General features: G+C 34.2%; 2 protein-coding genes across 9 annotated transcripts in view; both read right to left on the bottom strand.

Annotated features, from left to right (window-relative positions):
* LOC129788453 (uncharacterized) overlaps positions 1-20,941 on the bottom strand; it is a 68,223-nt gene extending 47,282 nt beyond the window's left edge. The window contains exons 1-4 of one of the 7 annotated variants that reach the window (XM_055824606.1): positions 20,494-20,941; positions 17,432-17,584; positions 16,715-16,843; positions 16,479-16,645 (exon numbers count right to left, since the gene is read on the bottom strand). In XM_055824606.1, coding sequence (XP_055680581.1) covers positions 16,479-16,645; positions 16,715-16,811 — 264 coding nt within the window. In that variant the 5' untranslated portion in view covers positions 16,812-16,843; positions 17,432-17,584; positions 20,494-20,941. Of the gene's footprint in view, positions 1-4,843; positions 6,041-15,525; positions 15,791-16,478; positions 16,646-16,714; positions 16,954-17,431; positions 17,585-20,460 lie in introns of those variants that run through there. The other 6 variants (XM_055824592.1, XM_055824598.1, XM_055824565.1 and 3 more) reach the window with 6 other exon arrangements.
* The window catches only part of LOC129790048 (solute carrier family 35 member B1 homolog), a 766,332-nt gene that overhangs the window by 742,078 nt on the left and 2,634 nt on the right, over positions 1-21,620 (bottom strand). The gene's annotated exons all lie outside the window — the stretch shown is intronic.

Raw genomic sequence — 21,620 nt, 5'->3', positions numbered from 1 at the left:
AACACCAAGTATTGTAATCGTCGGAAAAACCGACCACCTCAGATCTGGCTCAAACTTGGTATGAGCACGTTTTAGACATCCCACATTCCAAAACTGGTGGTGGAAAATTTTTGATCCGGCCGGCCTGCCGGCCGGCCCGCCATTGGTCCCCATTTTGCCTTATGGCTCGAGAACGGTAATAGATAGAGACTTCCGGTTTGAAGTTTTATATAGAAATGTGGGTGTAAAATTTCATTTTTTCGCATTTTCAAAATCCAAGATGGCCGCCGTCCGCCATTTTGAATTACTGTCAACCACTTCCCTTATACTTAGAGGTCTGAAATTTTAGTATGTTGTAGAGCTCAGTGAGACGTTTTCATCAACAATTCATACTTAAAAATCGGTCAAGCGGTTTAGCAAATATGGCGGCCTAACGCAAAAAGTGTTTTTTCGATATATCTCGAGAACGGCTTGACCGATTTTGACCATCTTGGTATCAAATGAAAGGTATTGCGAAGCCCTACAACTGTCTAAAACATTTCAAGTTTTAAAAACATCCGCAAGAGGCGCTAAATTCAAAAACAAAAATTGCCTAACTTTAAGGGACTATATCTCCGAACATTTGTTATAGATTTTCTTTAAATTTTGATATGTTGTAGCCTGACTCAATATCTTTCACCAGTCCGAAAATGAAGAAAATCTATGTCGCCGTTTAGAAGATATGGCCATTTGAAAAATTTTTGAATTTGAAAAGTTCTAAGAGCCATATCTCTTGAAGGACTTGTCCGATTTTACTCGTCTTGGTATCAAATTAAAGGTTTTGCAATTCTCTACAACTTTCTAGAACATCAAAAACCTCTAGAACCATTCCTTAAGCTCAAAAAATGTCAAAAACTGTTTTGGTAAAACAAAAGCCGCCATTTTGTGTTCTAGAGGTGACCTTGAAAAATATCAAAATTTATCCCATATTCTAGCTTATTTTAAGACCTTTCCATAACTAGTCAAGAAATTTCTGTAAGTGTTATAGAACCTGAGATATGAGCATTTTTATGCATCAAATTACTGAATTTCACAAAAAAAATCAACTTTGCCTACTAATTCTGCTCACAAATCGCATTACAACGCATAAACAAACTTCTACACGTTGTGGGACACCAACTCTTATAACTGGACGCGTTATGATTGACTTTCTCTTTGCACGATATTGAAATCAAAAAATAATAATTATTGGTTCAGTGGTGCATTTTTTCCTTATTGAACTTGCATTTTTTTCTTCATTCAATTTTCTCTCTCTCCCCTTTTTTTCATTTACGTTTCCTTGGGTAAAATTATAAACATTTTTTATGTGAGTGAGAAAACGTGTTTAGCCATTTTAAATAAATTGCCGCATATCACGTCAAGGCACGTGCTAAAAAATTCATTTTCACCGAGCTTTTAAAGGAATATATACGAATCATAAGAACAGACATGGTAGCAAGTAAAAAAAATGTATAAAATTACACCAATATCATTTAATTGAACACACAAGAGTGTCTCAAATGAAGAAGCGTGAAAAAAGTATGTTGTGTGTAGTGCAGAAGTGTTTGCATTGCACCTTAATTCTCTTGAAACCAGCTAGAACGAGTTACAATGTAAATTGTATTAGACAGTGGTCTTTAGCACAGCACCGTGGAGAGCCTCATTGTAATTAAATTTATTATTTATTTCCACACACAAACACGCGCGCGCATGAATTACAGCTGGGATTTGCACTAAAAGCTTATATTAAGTAGTTGTCGAAGCAACAAAATAATGTGAGCCCATCCCAGGGGAGAAAATAAAAATATGTAAAATAGATAAATTATTTACTGCTCCCCCCCCGCGAATCACGAGTGTTGTAAACAGTGACGCATTTATTCCATGCTGAGCATTGAATATTGCGCAAACTATCGCGTCACACTTCCATGCACAAATCACGGGACCGATGGCAAGATCGCGATATTTATTCAAAAAAAAAAACTCAACCAGTTTTTTCAGGCAATAAAAATTTCTTTGAGAACCTCAAGAAGTTGTTGAACATCTTCGTGAGGTGACCGTGATTTTTCAAAGTTTTATTTGTTGGTTAAAAAGCCCACCAATTGAGAGAATATTTTCTCGGCATTTTATATTTTTTTTCTCATCCACTTTGTAAACAATTCTGCTGCAGAGGCATATAAGACACGAAATTAGACTTTATTTTGCTCTCAGAGATTTATTTTTTTATGAGAAGATTTATATACTATTTTTAAACAGACTGATAACAATGGGAACATGTGTTTAGTGAGGTATACAGTTCGGTGCTGTAAAATTTTAATCAAGGTAGTAATACTTATTATTATGTAATGCGGGTGGCTTAAAATTTATTTCTCATATCTACCGTTCACTGGGGTTACTTTGGTAAAGTAATTTAGATAAAACATGAAGGTTTATTTAAAAATTCTATCTCAAAATTAATTAATTTTTTGGACATATTTTCGGCTGAAAAAAGTTTTTCGCATTTTCTAGCTCTCCTGTTGATTTTAGAGCAAATCTGAATGGATTTTTGGGTCATCCCGTATCCACATGTTCATCAATGAGCCCTATCGATATATAGTAAGAGGCTGTATCACAAGTTAAAAATAAGAAAAATCATTTTTGGCTAGTTTGAGTTGACTATTTAGTTTAATTTTCTAAGGAATTCGACAATATCTTCTTCATCAGGTCTCCCTGAAGAGTTATAAATATTTTTAAATGTTTAGTTTGATAGAACTAGTTTTTAACAGAACGTCGAGAAATGAAGATAATTTTTACGTGATAAGAATTATATTTTTTTATTAATATATTTTTAAGGAATTTGTAAGAAAAAATAGAATTAAAAAATGTTTACTTAAAGAATAGTCTTGAAAAACATAATTTCCATCTGTCTGTTTGTTTGAAGCAACCTTTCGTCGCTCTGATTTACTTCAAATCAGTTTTTAGCCCTGAAATGCCTATAAGAATTTAAAGAATTTACATTTGAATTAAAATCGGGAGTTTAGGTACCTATCTAAATATCATCACCTTTGAATTACCTTTGAATTCACTACTCAGTCGGGCTTAAAATTTTAAGTCGGTTTTTTAAGTCAGTTTTTTTTTAATTTTGACTTAAAATTATTAAAATAAAATAAAATAAAATAAAATAAAATAAAATAAGGGCGGACTTCACTCCTAAGTCGGGTTTTATTTTGAAGTCGGTCTTTAGGTTTTAAGTCTGACTTAAAATTTTTAAGTCGGGCTTTTATTTTCCTGAATTTTCCTGATAAATATGTAAGATTTTCTGATTAAAAAACTATTTTAATTTATTTTATTTTATTCATTTTATTTTATATTATTTAAAGTCAAACTTTAAAAAAAATTGACCTAAAACCTTAAGACCGACTTAAAATTTTAAGCCCGACTGAGTAATGAATTCCGCCCTATATCTATATAAAAACTCAGCTAGTTTTGATATTTTTTAGAGATCAAAATTTAATAAATTTTGGACTAAAAATTAACACGCAAAAAAATTGAAAATCAAAAATTAGAAAAAGGGACGTTCAACGCTAGAAAACAAATGCCAAAGTTCTTAAATAAAAGCCAAACATCTTGTTTTTTTTTAGAGGAAGACAATTTTAGAAAAATTCTTGGATTAAACCTTGAAAAAAATCTCTAAAAAAATGAATTTTAGTAGTTTCATCAAATAAATTAAATGCATATTAAACGAAGAATTAAAATTTGACGGATAAAACACAAATTTTCCTTTTCCCACAAACATTAATGCAAAAATAAATTTAAATTAGATAAACAATTCTCCACAAATAACACCCAAAAATTATTATCTATTTGAAAATGAGCGTCACATTAGAGTTGTCATAAATTGAAGTGCAATTGCCGCGAAAATAAAATACCCCACATGTGGGTGTGAGAATATTTCAGATGGTGAACTGTCGTCTCCCAAAATATACTACTTCATCAAAGAGCCAAAGCCATTTCCTCACACACCGATGATTCCTCCTCGCATCATTTAACGATCAAGGTGATAAATAAAAATCTCTTTATTGCATTTCATTCTTAAAATCACTGAGAAGTTTCTCAGTATTTTCTTTCCTGCAAAAGGCCGTAAAAATTTAATTAAAACCATCTCTGTTTGTCTCTCTTTAGAGAAAGATTATCTAATAAAAAATAAAATTGAAGAGAGAGATTTCTTTGTTAAAAATAAATTTCCAATAAACTCTTTTGCGAGGTGGCAAAGAGGGTAAATATTTAAAATTGGGAATGAGCCTTAAATCAAATATTGAGACAATTGTGAAAATATTTCCGAGAAGCGTGACTAATTTGTGTGAATTGTACAAAAATGATTCGGCTGGTGGTTGGGGGTGAAGGAATCTATTATTGTATTTCTCTTCAGAAATAAAAGCAACGTGCTCAATTGATTTTCTCAAAAACGTGAACCTTACAATGGCTGTGTGTGTCCATATATTTATAGCAAGTCGTCAACGTTATATAAAAAAGCTCAATGAATTTTTTATGCTTGGAAAATTTAATTGGTTCTTATGACTTATTTTTCTTGGAAGTATTTTTAAATTATTTCTCTCTCAGTAATTTAGATTTTTTTTTCGAGTTTTTTTTTTTCTTGAACTTCAACAGAGTTTCCTAAAACTTCCAAAAGAGATTTATGAGAATTTTGCTTCCAAATGTGTACACCCAGAATGAGAATTGGGTGTGACTTGAATTTGCGAGACAAGCAGTTTATTGTTTGTTCCCCTTATCAATGTAGCGATGGTTACTTAAAGCTCTGTGAGACACGACGGGTCGCGATAAGAGTCATCGTATATATTGTTAAACTTACAGATTTTGACGGACGCTTTGGCTCATCGGTGCGCCGAACCCAAATCTCATGCGGTGAATCGATGTTATCCTCTCGGTTGAGGGACTTTGTACTCTCGGTGATTGGTCGTATCTCAATGAGGCTCGTATCGAAGAATTTTCTATCCAAATGCGGATTTATCGGGGAGAAAATTGACTGTAAATTGGGCTTCACCGTTGGCGATGAGCATGGAAAGTGAATTGTCTGGGAATTATGTTGTCGCGTGTAGTTGCGCAAATTTTCAGCTTCTGGTCGTGGGATGGGGCTCTTGGAGTTCTCCTCCTTCGGTGGATCCTTCTTCTCAACCTCCTCCTTTGGCACAATATCCTGCTGTTCTTCGGCTTTGGTCACAATAAAGCGATTCACGATGGTCCCTTCGGGTGCAGCAGCCGGTGGACTTGACGTGGATGTCGTAGGTGGTGGAATGGTTACGACTGTTGGGGAGACACTTTGTGTCTTATCCGGATTGTCCTCCTCCTCTTCCTCCTTGCACTGTGACAAACGTCTTCGTTCGATGCTGAAGATGAAGGGACGTGGAATTTGTGGAATGGGATAAGTCAATTGATTGAGGGCTTCCACTGTTCTCATGGGGCTCTTTGTATTCGCCACCCCTACAATTTCCTCATCATCGGAGGCATCGGATGACGATGACGACGTTACAGTCTCCACCCGCTGTGTACGCTTATTTCGCGGCAATCGTACTTTCTTTCGCAATCCCAGAGATATCTCCTCTCCAATATCCCGAATCCCATCCTCATCGTCATCGGACTTGAAGAGAATATCATCCTCCTCCAGGGTATTCATGTATGCCTCAATTTGCTCCTCAAACTTCTGGGATTCCATGAAAATATTGCTGGTCACACCATGCTTAGCCACTGACCCATTGGTCCCTGGCAAAATCTTCCCATTTGTCTTCTCATCACCTCCATCCACATCCACCCCATCGCTCAACTGCTTCTTCGACGTCTCCATGATTCTATCACCAGCATCAGCTTCCAAAGCACTTCCTCGCATTTAATCCACACCACAAATCAGGAATCATACAATAAATCTTTTACAAAATTTCACCAACTTTTTAAGTAAATTCACGCAAATTTTCTTCTTCACAATCACAATTTTTTTCTGTTAGTTCTCTAAATTAAGCACTTCCTCCTATTTGCACACTTTTTTCCTCTCCTGCTAAAGAAAGTAACATTCAATCCTATAGCAAGTTTGCAACTTACTGAATTATTGATGACACAGAAAGTATATAATACACACAACAAACACTCGAGAGTGTGAATTTCCACTGTCATCAATAATATTAACATTCTTTCTTCAGAAGAATGATGGTTCTTCAATTTATTTTCACTGTTTGCATTGGAATTTCCATTCAATTTCCACCCCATTCTTCACTTAGCTCCATCGCAACAACTAATTGATTGAATTACGTTTAAATTAAACCCAAAAATGCATCGTCAATTGATTTTTTTTTACTTCTCTGTCTTCTCTCTGCATACATTTCCCAAGTAGCAGCAGATTTGATCATCTAAATTGGAGGATGATTTTGAAATCCATATTTTTTTTTTGTTACAAAAAAAAATCCTTTTAAAAAAATTGCCTCGAAATCTCTCTCATGAATGACATAAATTTCTCAATCGACCTCTGACTGCAGTGAAAAACAAATATAATTTTTATCAAAATATAAAATCCAACAATTTGTTGAGCTCAAAAAGCTCTTTTTTGTGCGTTGGCATCACAAATCAAACAAAGCTCTTGACTTTGGAGTGTTTGTGATGTTCCTTTTTTTTATGCCGCACACAGTGCATCATAAATTCACAATAAAATGAATAAAATGGTATTTTAATGATAAATTTGCTCTAGTACTTGATAGTTGTTTAAACAAGAAATATATACAGAAAGCTGAATTAAAATCCACCACAGAGCTTTTTTGTCTCCACAATCTAATTGAATATTCAATGAGGAAATTCAATCACGTGAGTGGCCAAACGGGAGGTAGAATAGAATTGATGGCGCGGGATGATTAGAAATTCAGCGAAAATGGATTGTGTGACATTCCCAGATGAGACATATTTCATAAGTCTCAATTGAAATAAAGCATCATCTAATTGGACGTGCAATTAACAATCATTAACAAACATCAAGAGCGATACGCGCTCAATGTGCACACAATGCACGAGAAAATTATCACATTTAACATTATCAATTAAATATTGGAATTATTGTCTGTATACTACACAGTTTGCCTTTAATATGGGACTTTGAATGGCGTGTGTGACATGAGGGGACAACTCTATTGAGGCTCTCCTCTAATGAAGTAGGAGGGAATCTCAATCAAAATGTACATAATGCTACTACTCCGAAAGCACAAATTGTATTGATGGGGAATAAAAGCGAGAAATCAGCTGTTTTGAATACAAACTCGTGTGTGTTGGAGTCATCAGAAAAAAAAAGACTTCTCAAGAGTCAGCTGCTTGCATTTTATCGCCTCTGAATCATGCAAACATCGCAAATGTGAAATTATTTAATGATTTATCAAAATATTTTTTTTTCTTCAAAGAAGCTTTTATTTCCTTCAAATGATAAAGTGAAATTTTATTAGAAATTAAGCCTGAATTGAATTAAATTAAATGAGCAGTAAAATATTTAATTTGGTCAGTAAAGAAATATATTTTTAGCTGTAAAATTTATAAATTCAGTTTTTTTTTATTTTAAACAAAATTAATTTTTAATTTATAAAATATTTAATTTGGTTTTTGAAAATCTTGTCATAAAGGTTTCTTCTGAACTTTTTATTTATTTAATATTAAAAATATTTTTAAAATATGATTCAATATTATGTTTGTTTGGTTTGTTCCATCTTTATCCGTATCTGAGCGTCTTACGATTGAAGACTAACTTCAAGAAACAAGTTATGGAAAAGCTCTTTGAAAGGCTCTAAAGGAAAAAAAATATTTTGGGAATTTTGTATAATCTTTTTTATGAAAAGTCTAAGATATTATTTTTTTTTTTAGTGGGAGTCAAAACGCGGGATCTGACCTTTAGAAAATACTCTTTTATTATTTTTGCGACGTTTCGGAGCTTTATTTCTCCTTCCTCAGGCCTGCAAATACATTATGGACAATTTCTTTATATAAATTTCTAATTTTCTTTAACACTTTGAACTTTTTTTTAAAAAATTATAAATTACCAAATCTCCAACATTATTTTTTTTATTTTGGTGATCCGGTCTTCCGGGAGTTGAAAGGAAAACTCAATTCTTCTTCCAGAGCTTTCAGCTCCTTCAGAGCCTTCCTCAATAGCTGTGGAAGTCTAAAATATTTTAAAAACTAGACCCAGGTTTTATTGCTACAGTGCCCTAGTTAAATTATTGTTAAATATCTTTAATCCTTTTTAAAAAACTAGAATGAAAAATATCCCTTCTGTAAAATTTAGAGCAAACGTAGACAAACCACCTTTGAATTGTTCAATTAGAAAGCTCCAAAACAAGGCAAAAAAGCTCTAAAAAGTTCAGCTTTTCTATTCCCGTATCTGTAGCCCCCATAATGTGTATTTCTCATGTCTTTTTTCATTGTACCTCGCAAGACCAAAGATCCTCAATTAATTTTCTCTGGAATTACAGTTAAAAATATCCAGATATATACATGAAAAGTTTTTGCCACTTCTTGTTTGCAAGCAAATTTAGCACATTTCAAAAATAAACAAAAATTCTCAAGAAGTAGGTAAGAGAGCATGCCCAACAATGCTAAATCAAAATTTTCTATATTGTTGAATTTCTGTGACATTGAAAATGCTTTTCAATGGTAAATCCTGGAGGTCGTAGCATCATGTTCAATTTTATTTTAATTCTCCTTGTTAATGCTAATTGTTTGTAATTGTTATGGATTAATTGTTGAATTTATAATTTTTACCGTGTTAAATGCTCGCTAAAGATTCTATAATTTAAATAATTTCTTGTTATTTTTTCTTTCTTTCTTCACTATCGGCTTTTGATCAGTTGAATTGAGTGTGTTTTGTTGAGAAGTTTATATACCTTATACGTAGGTACATAATAAATTGCAAACTTTAACGAAATCTTGTAAAACAATCGTATCATGGAAAAAAAAAAGATTTGCAATCAACTGTTTTTTAATCTAATTCATTGAATAACTTTTTGATCTATGACGCCGCTTCTTGTCAGTGTTGTAAGATAAGACATGGGGAGAGAAACTCAAGGATTCCCCCGGCGTTTCTTGTGTCCGACCAAATGGAAGGGAACTTAATACCATCGTAAATATAATGATATGATTTGCTATCGCGCGACTTTAATTGCCCCCACAGACATTCATTGACAGTGTGTTGTATATAAATTAATTGCGTAAAAAATGCTCACAAATAAATCGCCCTAATACGACGTCATGGTGCATTTAGAGAGGAAAATTTTCATGCATTTTCAACCTAGCTTCAAGTAAATTGTAAGGAATGGAAAGTTTTCAGTTTAGCTGTGAGAGATAGAGCTGTGCTCTAAATGAAAAACAGATTTAGATTTTCAAACAATATTAGGAGACAAAATAAATGGATTTATTTGAGTTTTTAAATGAGTTATATTATTTGTGCCCAATGTGGGTTTAATTTAGCAATAATGTACATACATCACAAATAGGTATATAACTGGGTGAGTCAAATAAGCTCACTCAAAAGAAAATTACTTTGTGTGCAGTGGGAATACAGCGAAGGAAAAAATGGGGGAAAAAGAAGCACAAGGTGACTTGCAATAGGCACAATATCAATTATCGGAATTCATATGAAAATTTTTCTCAACAAACTCTGGCTTGGAGAATTTTTGCGTCATTTCCAACATTAGCATTTTAATCGCTAAATCGTCTCTCTGTTCACATTGAAAAAAAACATATCTGAATTGTTTCAACTATTTACACCTCACAAAACATGCTGTACACACTTTTGCATGCATTTGCAATAATATATTTAACCCATTCCTTTCCAAATGATAAAAATTGTTTGTTTATTTAGCCGCGATAGTAAAGTTCGTGCGAGTGTGCGATTATAACCTCCTGACCCTGTCAGCATGTTTCGACAAAAGAGAAGAAAAATAATACAAGTCTCAATTTATTTTTAAGATTGTGCCTCATTTTGCCGCTCCTTTTGTTGGGCAAACTTAAAATTCTAGAAATAATTCATGAATTCAACGGGGCATGATTCATTCTGGACATTTGAAGGTAAAGTGAAAATAATTACCACAAGTCGTTAAATTCGTGTTTATCTTGTAATAAAATCTAAAGAAAAATATAGAACTCTTAAAGAAAAGATGAACTAATAAAGATGTAGGAGAACAAGTGATTCACAGAGTTCACGTAGAAATTACTGAACTTGACTTTTCACATTTTTCTTGACTTTTGGAGTTGATTCTGTGAAAAATCTTTTATTTTCTTACAATATTTTAGGAATAATCTTAACAGATTTTGACAGTTTATTTATTTATTATTTTGTTATTTTTAAATGAAAATTACTTTTCCAAAGCTTTTAAAGCTTTTCTGGTTGTTTCCTAGAAAAGAAAATTCTTTATTTCTATTTTATAGAACGACAATACATCGAATTTAAAAACATCAACTGTCAAAATCTTACAACAGCTTTTAAATTGCAAGAAAATAGAACATTTTTCACAGAATCAAGCCCATTTTTTTTAATAAATTTTACTTCATACATTATTAAACACATAAATAAATAAGTAATAATTTATTTTAATTATCTCAAAACCAATAAATTGGACCTCAAAGTTGTAACACACATGTATTATGTCTGTCGACATCTCTTTAATTAATTAAAATCGCATTCGGGCGCTCAAATTCATTAAGTAGAGACAATAGCGGTTCGCCAGTGTTGGATTAATTAATACTGAAATTGCTTTTATGATTATAGTCACTGAAAGAAGAATCATACACGCCTCAAATTCTCTGTCTATAAATATTTTGAATTGGATTGTGAAACACTTCTCGGTGTGTCCCTTGAACGTGATATTTCAGCTCCAAGATCAATTGATCAAGTGATCTTTTATAATATTTTGTTATCTTAAATTAGTGAGAAGAGAACAACGCCGAAAAACAACTTCTATTCCCAATGAAATCAAGTTAGAAATAAAAAATTGAGATTCTCCTAGGAAATCAACATAAACATAGGTATTATAGTTCCTTTTACACAATCCACCTATATGTATTGTTTGGTTATATATAAAAGAAAGGTGTTTGTGTGGAGAGAAGAGAAAAAAATTGGAAAATTTCCAAAAGACACGAGAGTGATCGTATAGAGTTTATAAAGAAACTAAAATAAAGAAGAAAAAAGCACAACAATTTTGTGTTCAAATACCTAGTCAGTCAATCATCGGATGATCGAGATTGGGGAAGGTGAGCTATGTGCGCAAGAGGGAGATAGAGAAGTAAAGGTGAAATAGCACAGGTATGGAGTCTCTTTACTTTCGCATCGAAACTTTTACATCATGCCACCTTTAAGTATAATTTCTTCGTTTTATTTTATATCTCTCTGTATGTAATATTTGCGTGCTTTTCTCTATGCTTAAATGGTGACTCAAAGTTACGTTTCCACGGAATCAGCTGGTCTGTTTGCTGTGTTGAAAGAAGGTAGGTATACTGTTGTGGTGGAAAGAGAAACAAATGCGAAAAAAATTCACTTCAATGGCGAGGAGGAGTATAAAAGCTAATGTGTATTAGTAGTGATCATTATGCAAAAAGTGGCCTCAAATCGACATTTTCTTGCAGCCACCTCTGCTTCTCGCTACAGAGACTTTTCTCGCTGCTTTTCCTTCATCAACATACAATATTACATAGCATAGATCGCATGGATCTAGAGAGTAAGAGAGATTTTCGCATGATTGCTAAATGATCGTGGAGTATACGTGGATTATTTCTGTCAGCAGCACTTTGTAGCATTTCCAGAAAGCAAAAACCCATAGGGCCTCAAATGCGCGTTCCACACTGTGTACGGATATTTCTTATTAATTTCACATGTGATCATGTGTTTTCCATTTCAATTACATACATAAACTCCATACAGGCTGTATAATTTCTATGTTGGACGGCGATCGCGTCTCGTCGTCCAACACCAAATAACTCACGATCGCTTATATTCAAAGAGAGTCGACTTGATTGATGACGAACAGCATTCGAGCTATTCGAAATAGCAAACAATTTCCATCATTTCATTGTGTTGAGCTTTTCGCCATTTGGAATATATTGATTTTTTTTTCATTTTCGCATTAGAACGATCACTCAGGAACTCCCTCCTCTCAGCTAGACATAGCCACCATACAACATAAGATCCCAAACACGCTTTCTCGGAAGTGATAATTGAGATCTTTTCTTGCTTCATCATTCTATTTTAGTGAATTTTGCACCTCAGTCAGCAATTAGATGGCTATTTTGTGTCCGAATCTTCCGATTGGGATTTCCTTCACCAGTAAATTGGCAAAAGTTTAGTATTTATTATAAAGAAGAAAAGTCTCTTCACGATCCCACAAAGAATAAAATCTATTATGGTATCTTCTTCCATGTTGCGCAGATAAATTTAGATGAAATATAACTTGAAAATAAATCCGTGTTATATGATTCTTGTTTGCTTTGGAAATAAAAAGAAATATTCAAGCTAAAAAAGATCTCTCAAAATGCTCAAAATATTTTCTTTTTGTTTCGAAATAGAGGAGATTCAACGCATTCTCAGCGATAAGACGAAAGTGATTGCATGGTGAATGAGCGAAAAAAAAGTTAGGATTTCATTGCTAGAACATGATAATGTTGAACAAGAAAACATATACGAGAGAGATAGCTAAGTAAAAAGTAAAATATTTTCATTATGAATGTATTGTTTTTTTTCTTTAAGGGATGGTCTTATTTCTTTTGTTAAATTATATAATTTGAAAGTCATTTTAACGATTTTTTATTCAAATTTGACATTAATTGACATTTACGATTTTGGCCGAATGACTACGAATGAACACAAATGTCAAATTAAATGCTGTCAATTTACAATTTTTCAAATCTTTCATTTAATTTGCTTCAAAATTACTTTTTTTTACAGACTCCTCCTTCTACTTTTTGTGCTCATTAGCAGAAAAGCCATTTTGTCTAGGAAAAAAAGTAATCACTGTGCTTTATTTCACACTCCCGTGATCACTGTACGTCACAAAAGAGAGAAATTTGCAGGTTTTTCCTGTCAATGCTTATCCTCTTCTTTTTTTTTCCATTTCCCCATGACGCTGGTGACATGAAAAACTACACAAATCTAAATAAAAAATTACAATATTAACAGGAATTTTCTCGCTTTGCCAAGTTCAATGAAAAATATTCAAACAGACATGTCACGTGACCCAGCATCTATACTTTATTCTCAACAAGTCAATTTACAAATTCATTCAATTTTTTTTCATGCTATTTTCGTCCTAATTCCACTTCATCAGTCGTGTGTGTGTAAATAGTTTTTTTTAGGGGAAAATTAAATATTTCATATTTAACTTCTGTTTTTTGTCGCGTGGAAATTTCCCCAGTTTTTTTTTGTGTTTACTTCATCAAAATTGCGTCTGCTCGATCAACCGATTGTGGATCCCACGGCACAGAGAAAATTTACAACTTTTGCTCTATGTACAAGTTATTAGATTCTCACGAAATGTAAACTCGCGCAACTTTGTCATATCATTGGCACTGCGAAAGGGCAACGAAATGACGCATTTTCGCGTGATAATCCATATACTTTCTTATCAAAACTGCTTGACAATACTTTTCCTTGAAAATGATTTTTTGTTGTTGTATGAAATTTATCGATATTCAGTGAGAGATTTTTTTTCGTGACGAGTGGTGTTGGCTTGGAAATAAGGTAGAGACACAGGGTTTTTTTCTCAAACAATTTATTGAATAATCTTTTGGGCGATAGTAGTGAAGTTCTTCTTGAGATTTTGTGGAATTTTTCTAACACGTTGAGGAGCAGCTCACATGCCCCGCACATGAATGTTCAATAAAGATTCTTGAGGTGATTAAAAATTGATTAAAATTATCATGATTTCTTGAGAGTGTTCTCAAACAAAGGCACTTTTAAACAGAAGAAATTCTACTTTATTCTTTATTTAAAAATTATTTTTTTTTATTTATTAAAATCAGATTTTAATTTTGAAACATTTTATACATTTTTGTTTAAAAAAGTCACAGTTTTTAGCAACATAGAACAAAAGATAATTCCTATAGGAAAGGAGCTTATTCATGGTTGTATGGAAAAATTTCTCATTTGAGAGAACAATAAGGAAACAATTAAAATAATAAAAAATCGTCAGACACTTCTTATAATCTACTAAGATTAGCATAGATTAGCCATCAAAAATTTACTTTAAAATGAAAATAATTACGTCATCATTTTCTTTTATTATCTCTTCAAACGCATGAAATACAAAAAATTGTTATCAAAAGAATCAATGAATCATAAGCATGAATGGTTCAATCATTGAAAGAGATTAAAAAAAAACACAATTGTGACGTCATTGTTTGCATTTTTAGGCAAAATTGTTGCAGCTTTGTCATAGTTGATCCCAAGTAAAAATAAAAAATCTCTAGCGATTTCTTTTTCTTTATTTATCATCTACAAGATTATCAACAAGATCCTGATTGTTTCTCTAAATAAAGAATTTTCTCATACAACAGGGAATAAACTCCTTTTCCGCCCAACATTTTTTTTCAAACTATTTTGCTCTAATTTCAGTACAAAATTCAAAGATTTCAAGGGTTTCTTGGTCGCTGAATAAGGCCCATTGTTTTTAGCTTCTTCTAGCCCCCTGTGCGGCTTTATTAACCCTAGACTTCCTACCAATTTTACTACGGCGATGAGAAATCCAAGATAATTATTCTTTTAGTAGAGATTTCAGGCAATTCTTTTCCAATGATATCGATGGCTTAAATGTAAAAAAACAGCCAAGTTGGCTTTCTCGAGGAATTTCTTGGAATCATCTTACCAAATCCCTTCCTTATCTGGTATTATCCACTTTTTGCAAGACCAACTTGAACGGAATTTGCTCACAACGACGTGCTACAAATCTCAAGATTGCAGGAAATTTCCATTGGAACTTTCCCAGCTTCAATGCACTTCTGGCTATTTAAAATGTCATGAGCATTTTCTTCGCAGTAGAGCGCGCAACAGCGAGAGATCCCCAGCAGCTCTCCCCGCAAGTGCTGCTGCCGAGAAGCTTCCGGAGACAATGCAATGGAAATGTACACGGACTCGTTTCACTTTTTCACCCAATTTACAGTCTCTCGCGAGATGTTTCTCTCACACAGCCAGACAAAACTATTCATGCGAGACGCCGTGGCATGAAAAAACAATGCTCAGCCATTCTGGGTGTCTCGTGGGGCTTTGTGAAAATCCCATCAAAGCTCCGCAGTCGTATTGCTTAGTACAAAAAAGAATTATGACGAATCAGAGGAAATTTTCGCCATACAATTTCCGATCTACATTGAATTTCCCTCTAAAGTGGAAACTTTTCCCCGCAATGAATCCTTGTGAAGTGTCTCCGGAAGTTGTGTATGCCTCTGTGGGGCTATCTTGGTCAGGAAGGATGTGAGCAAATGAAAGTGCTGGCGTGGAAATGGATGGAAATTCCTTTTGTTTAGCACTCATACACGTCCAGCCGATCAAGATGTCGCTATTTTGACAACTGGCACATTGCACAAGCTTCTCCTCACTTCCTGAAATCACTTTTCCTCACCCTTTGGGCACTTGCACCCCCAAAACACCTTTCACAAACACTTCCGGGTGGAGACGCGGACACAATGCGCACCCCACGGGGGACTTTTGTGACCGGGAGGGCTGATAAATTGGGATGAACAAGAGAAAATGGTCAGACAGCGTGACACACCAACTTCATCAACAAAAGCCCGCAAACTGAAAACAGAAACTTCGTCCAAAGGGGTACATCACTGATTCGCCATTCAGAGTTAGATTCTGATTCCAATAAGATTTTCTTTTCCAGTGATTTTACTATTGCCTCTTTCTCATTGTTCAGAAATGAGGAATTCAGGAAGAGTTCTGGATTTTATTATCCTTAAATCTCTACACATTTAATGAATGTTGTGCCGGCTAAAGAAAATTGTCTTTATGTTTTTTTTTTCGTGAATTTTTGTTTGAAGAGAGTATGATTCTGATTCGTGAATCTGAACACTGATTCTTGACACGATTTTATTTCACAATGGAGTCTCGCTTAGCAGCCTGATTCTATTGTCCGGCAAATAATAAAACGCGATATCCTTTTAATTCGTTAAGAGAAAAACAGGAAAATGAGAAAAATAAATGTTGTCTGAAAAACTTGCCCTAATGCAGCATTTTCCGAGACATTTTCACGGTATTTTTGCTTGTATTGAATACAGACGTACTACGAGACTCCACTACAAATTAATTTTAGAATCTCCCGCCATTATCTACTTTTCCAGTGAAACTATCGATATTTATTTTCAAATTTTTCTTCAGTGTAACGGACAAATGATCTTCAAATTCTTAATATTTTTTAGAGAAAGATTAAAGAGCAATGGAGCGATAGAATTTGCAATTATTTACATAAAATATAAATAAAAATTACCGATTTGTCCTTTTCATCAAAGTCCCACTCAAGTGTGGGGCTCTCACGTGATGGGGGCTGCTCGGAGATTGGAGTTCCCTGCGCCGGTGATCCCGCATGCGGTTCTTCTGGGATCACAGCGAATCTCCCGCGCTGAAGGCAAGGCGAAGCTGGACCATAATTAGGTCCTACAAGGAAATAAATAATTTTTAGTAAATCCTAAAATGTTTTCTCTGTAAAAATATTTAAGAACAAACCTTGTGGGATAAGCCGGAAGCGTCCTAGTGTTGTTTCCGGTGGTCCAGCTGTGCTTATCCTGAACCGACCGCGTCTTGCTGTGCCACCTTCCTCCATGGTGGTATCCTCATACTCTTGCTCTGTCACATCTGCAAGATCACGTGAAATGCCGTATAAATCTCAGGAATTTCGCACGCTGATTCACACTTGGCCACTGACCAAGAGAGACATGGGATGAGAGTTGGAGTTGATGAAGGCGCTGAAGGTGGGATTTATTGAAATTAAACTCATATTGGCACGGATGAATAATCTCAAGGCAAAACCGCGTGAATTATGTTTTTTCTTCTGTAACATATTAAATTATGTTGGCAAATTTTACGCGCCAGAACAACAAATCTTATTTCGCGTGATTTTTGCACGAGGAAGTCCTCACCAATTGGATTTTTCATGATTCATTCGCCCACTTTATTTTTATGCTTTGTTTCCCATCTCTTCTGCGTGGAAAATGAGGAAAACTCCAAAACTATTTTTACTCTTTTTACGATTATTCTATTTTCCTCATTTTCCTTGGGTTTGCGTGTGTTTTCACATCGACAAAGCCCCAATTTTCCACGCATTCATTGCACCCCAAAAATCCGCCAGAGATTTGTTTATTATACTTTGTGGGTTCCTCGGGGAAAATTATGTGGAAAACTCAGAGGAAATTGTTGGGAAAAAAATAAATTGAGAAAGCTCACCTGCAATGTGTGATCGCCACGTTGGCTTCTGTTGGGAAGCCGTTTTTGTTGGAATCTTGAAGGAGCTTCAACACCAAACACTTCAATATTGCACAATTTACCTCCCACTCTGTCCACTCAATCACTTATTTACGCATTTACCTTTGGAATTACCTGCAATTTACCCCAAGAAATACATCCCCATTACATGCCCATCCAATTCATAGTTCAAACATCAGCAACAATTCCCGCTCCCACCTTGGTGGGGGGATTTAATTGCAAGTTCCAGGGGGGTTGGGTTTGGGACTTCATAGAAACTCCCCAGCCCAGGTGAACGACCCCCATTTTTTTTTCTAACGAAGGGGGATGAATATGCGGGGGTGAGGTGTACTCTTTTTCCACGAAATTTAACCGGTAGGAATTCATGGAGCGGAAAAAATTGGCACAAATTGGCGCGTGTTTTGCATAACCCCCATGCTTTTGATATATATTACGCAAAAGCTGCCAGAAGGGATGGTTTTACGTTACGCAAGAAAAACAACGCATTAAGCTTTCCCTTCAATTTGATATTATTTACTTAAAGCAAAGCTTTTTCTCTCTCTCTCGTAAAATCAATTAAAACTTGATTGAGAGCTCTATATGAGTAATTTTCACTCACATAGGAAACTTTTCATTAACAAGCACGATGTTTTCTAGAGGAGGGGCTGTGATTGCAATTCTCCCAGGGGGGTGTTGCAGTTTGCACATTGCTAATAAAACTCCAAGACGGTGTGTATTGATTTTTGTTTTAGAGAAAATTTATTTATTTACCTAAGGCTTTATGTGGCTTCGAAACGTGATTTAAAGGTAGGTGAAGCTTTTACAAAAGGATGAGATTTTGATAAAAGTTTGGAGCTTTGATTAAGCTTTTAGGGAATACCTGTGAACTTTAAAGAGTTTAAAAGCTTTAAAAAGTAATTTTCTGTAAAAAGTTTCAATTATTTCTGCTAGAAAAAACTTTGAAAAAGATTCAAAAAAAAAAATCTTCTGAAAAATCTATAGAATTAAATTTTGATAGATTTTTCATTACCAAAAGCTTTTATAAAATAGGTAGTTAATTTTAAGTAAATTAATATAAAATTTTGAGCTTTAAACACGTGGAAATATTTACAAGAAAAATTGAGCTTTATATTGAAGTTCGGAATATTTTTTAATTCATTATTTTATTGTAAATTAATTTCATCAACGAATAAAAATCATTGACTTAGGCCTCGTTTAAACCGTTTTTGTAACACAACGATATCTAAATTCAACAGATTTATATAATTTTCTTTTACTTTAGATTCGATCTTAATGATAATTTCTCTGAGAGAAGTACTTAAAAAACTTTCTCTATTATTGCTAATCGTGCTTTTATGCAAAAATAATATATTCAGGATAAATATATCATAAATAAATTTAAAAAGCTCATTCCGAAACTCACGAATAATTCTTGAAAGTTTTGATTGAAAGATTTTGAAACTTTTACGAAAACTTGCAATAAAACTTTGTGTAAGTGCGAAGAAGTTATTCTGAATTTTCTTAAAAGTTTCGCACAAGAACTTTTTATACAATGCTAAGCAAACAATATCAAGAGCACGGAATCCTTTAAAAAAAATTATTGAGAAGTTTGCATTTGTGAATTATTCTTTGAAAGAATTACAGAAACTTTTCCTATCTAAAGCTCTATAAAAGTTATAAGTAAAAAAATTCTTTTATGTAATTTTTCAACAATTTTTATTAGGGCTTTAAGTTCTCAATTTCAATACTTCATTTAATACTCTTGGATATTTTTTTAAAATTTCCTTTAAAAAGTACATTTTACATCTTTTCAAAATCTGCAATATTAAGGTTGATATGAATCCTTCCTTTCTTTTTTCTTACAATTCGTCAACTATAATTTTTTTTGGTATTCTGGAAAAAATCTTATAAGACTTTAACATTTTCTGTATTTCTTTAATAGGATTTTTTTTAAGGAAAATTACTTTTTCAGGGCTGATTAAAGATCTTCCTAACTGTTTTCTGGAATAACAAATTCTTTATTTTTATCTTATAGAACGACAATAAAATAATTATAAATTTCAACTATCAAAATCTTACAAAAACATTTAAGTTGTTCAAAAAGAAAAGAAAAGATTTTTATTAGAATCAACCCCATTATTTAGCTCGTTTCCAAATAAATCTCCTTTCCAGATTTAATTGATTAATCAACGGAAAATTTCGAATTAATATCATTCAGCCAGACACAATAATTCAATCATAAAAAAATATTCAATATGCTGAGATTTATGTACATACAGAAAAATCCATCCATAAATAAAAATGTAAAGTCGTTTAAAATTCCACAAATAGAACTTGTTTTTCACGAGAACTCTCGGACAAGTTTTTTTTTGGATAATGAATTAATTTTAATATGTAGGTACATGCCTCTATATATCGAGAGCTTTAGAGAGAGGCTTTTAAATTTAAAAATTTTTTTTCAACGATATGCAAAAAGGGACAAAAGGTACAAATAGAAGGAAAATTCTCATTGCAACTTTTACTGCATTTTCGAATTCCCCGGTCGATAAATCTGCGCTCTTTGTCTTGCATTAAAACACCGCCCTATCGTGCACCCCCGTTTTAGCGTCAAGGAGAGGCTTTTTTTTGCTACACTCGAAATTGGGGGCCCCGCGAGAGCTATATGGCGCGCTGAAGAGGAGGGCAACAAAAATGATTCACGTCATAAGAAATTCCGTTTCGCGAATTTAATTGTGGCGGGATTCAAAAGCTGTGAGCTCGCCAAATTTGTGGCTCATTGGACACGATCATTTGGCCACTCAATAATCTCGTATTCAAGGGCAGCCGCTCTGGTCAGCGAAAGTTCAACACCACATTTTCAATGGGGGGAATATCTCTCTCTGTGGGAGAGATGTGGGATTATGCAATTGGGTGGGCATCCGAAATGGGGACACACTTGCGACTTTTTCCCTGGCAGACATTCTGGTCCCTGCCTGAGTCGTCCCAAAAGCCCCCCTGCCCCCCGCACTCACTTTTCTTGCAAACTTCTCATGCACCTTTCTCACCAAATGGGCAGCAATATTCCCAACACTTTATCTTACTTTTATTTTCTTCTACCACTTTTATGTCCCACCGATTGAGAGGGATTTTATTTATAGGCAGGAAAATGCCGCAGAAACACAGCGCACAATTTTCCACGTCTTCTCTTTTTTTTTCAACTTATATTACTTTTGCTCCTCACGAGCTCTCCACTTTGTCTATCACAGAATTTTCTTCACACGCAAATTCCGCACACACTCTTGGCTTCAGCCCGAAAGCCACTTTGGTGATATTTCTTTTTTGTCTTCATACAAAATGCTCCGCAAGTTTTTTTTTTGTGCTTCGCCTCTCTCACTTTGGAAAATCTCTCATGGGAGGTTCTGGTTATGTAGGAAAAGCCTCGAGAAAAAAAAGTCTTCGTCTACCGCGCCTTCGTGTCACGGCGTTCCTGGTGCACTGAAGGGGGTTCACTGTGAAAGTCTCAATGGCCGTGTTGGGAATCGCGCAGAATCCGCGAGGGACGTGTGGGTGGCCATCGCGACTCTTCGGCGCTACTTCCTAGGCGCACGCGTCCATACATCGAGCGCGCCACGACGCAGAAAATGCTCATCAGCTGATTCCACACCTCCCCAATCGCATTGAATCTCGCGGTGTTGCCCCCTCACAACCCTCGTGGAATCGCTAATTCCGGCTAATCTTCCTTCTTCTCACATGCCAAAAGGAATTGAGGATTTTAAGGATTATTTCGGGATTTTTGTAACTAATATCGTGGAAGCTTCTTATATAGAATTTTTCCTCTATAGAATATTTTATAATAAAAATATTCCTGTTTTCTTTTTATTTATTAAAATTTTGTAAAATAAGTAATCGTTAGCGCTAAAATTTATGTTTGTCTTTATTCTTTAATTCGCTAATAGTAATACAACAATTTAGAAAAGAAATGCAGCCTTTAAAAAAAGTAATACATCCGTTAGAAAAGGTAATACAGCCGTTAAAAAAGTAATATAACCACTGAGAAAAGCAGTACAGCCGTTAAAAAAAAAGTAATACAGCTTCCAAAAAAAGTAATACAACCGCTAAAAAAGGTAATACGGCCTATATAAAAATAATACAAGCACATAGAAATATACATAATGTAGGGGAGACCGGGGCT

This window comes from Lutzomyia longipalpis, chromosome 1 (assembly GCF_024334085.1).
Source record: "Lutzomyia longipalpis isolate SR_M1_2022 chromosome 1, ASM2433408v1".
In the NCBI taxonomy this organism is placed as follows: domain Eukaryota; kingdom Metazoa; phylum Arthropoda; class Insecta; order Diptera; family Psychodidae; genus Lutzomyia; species Lutzomyia longipalpis.
This window is presented reverse-complemented; position numbering and strand designations above follow the sequence as displayed.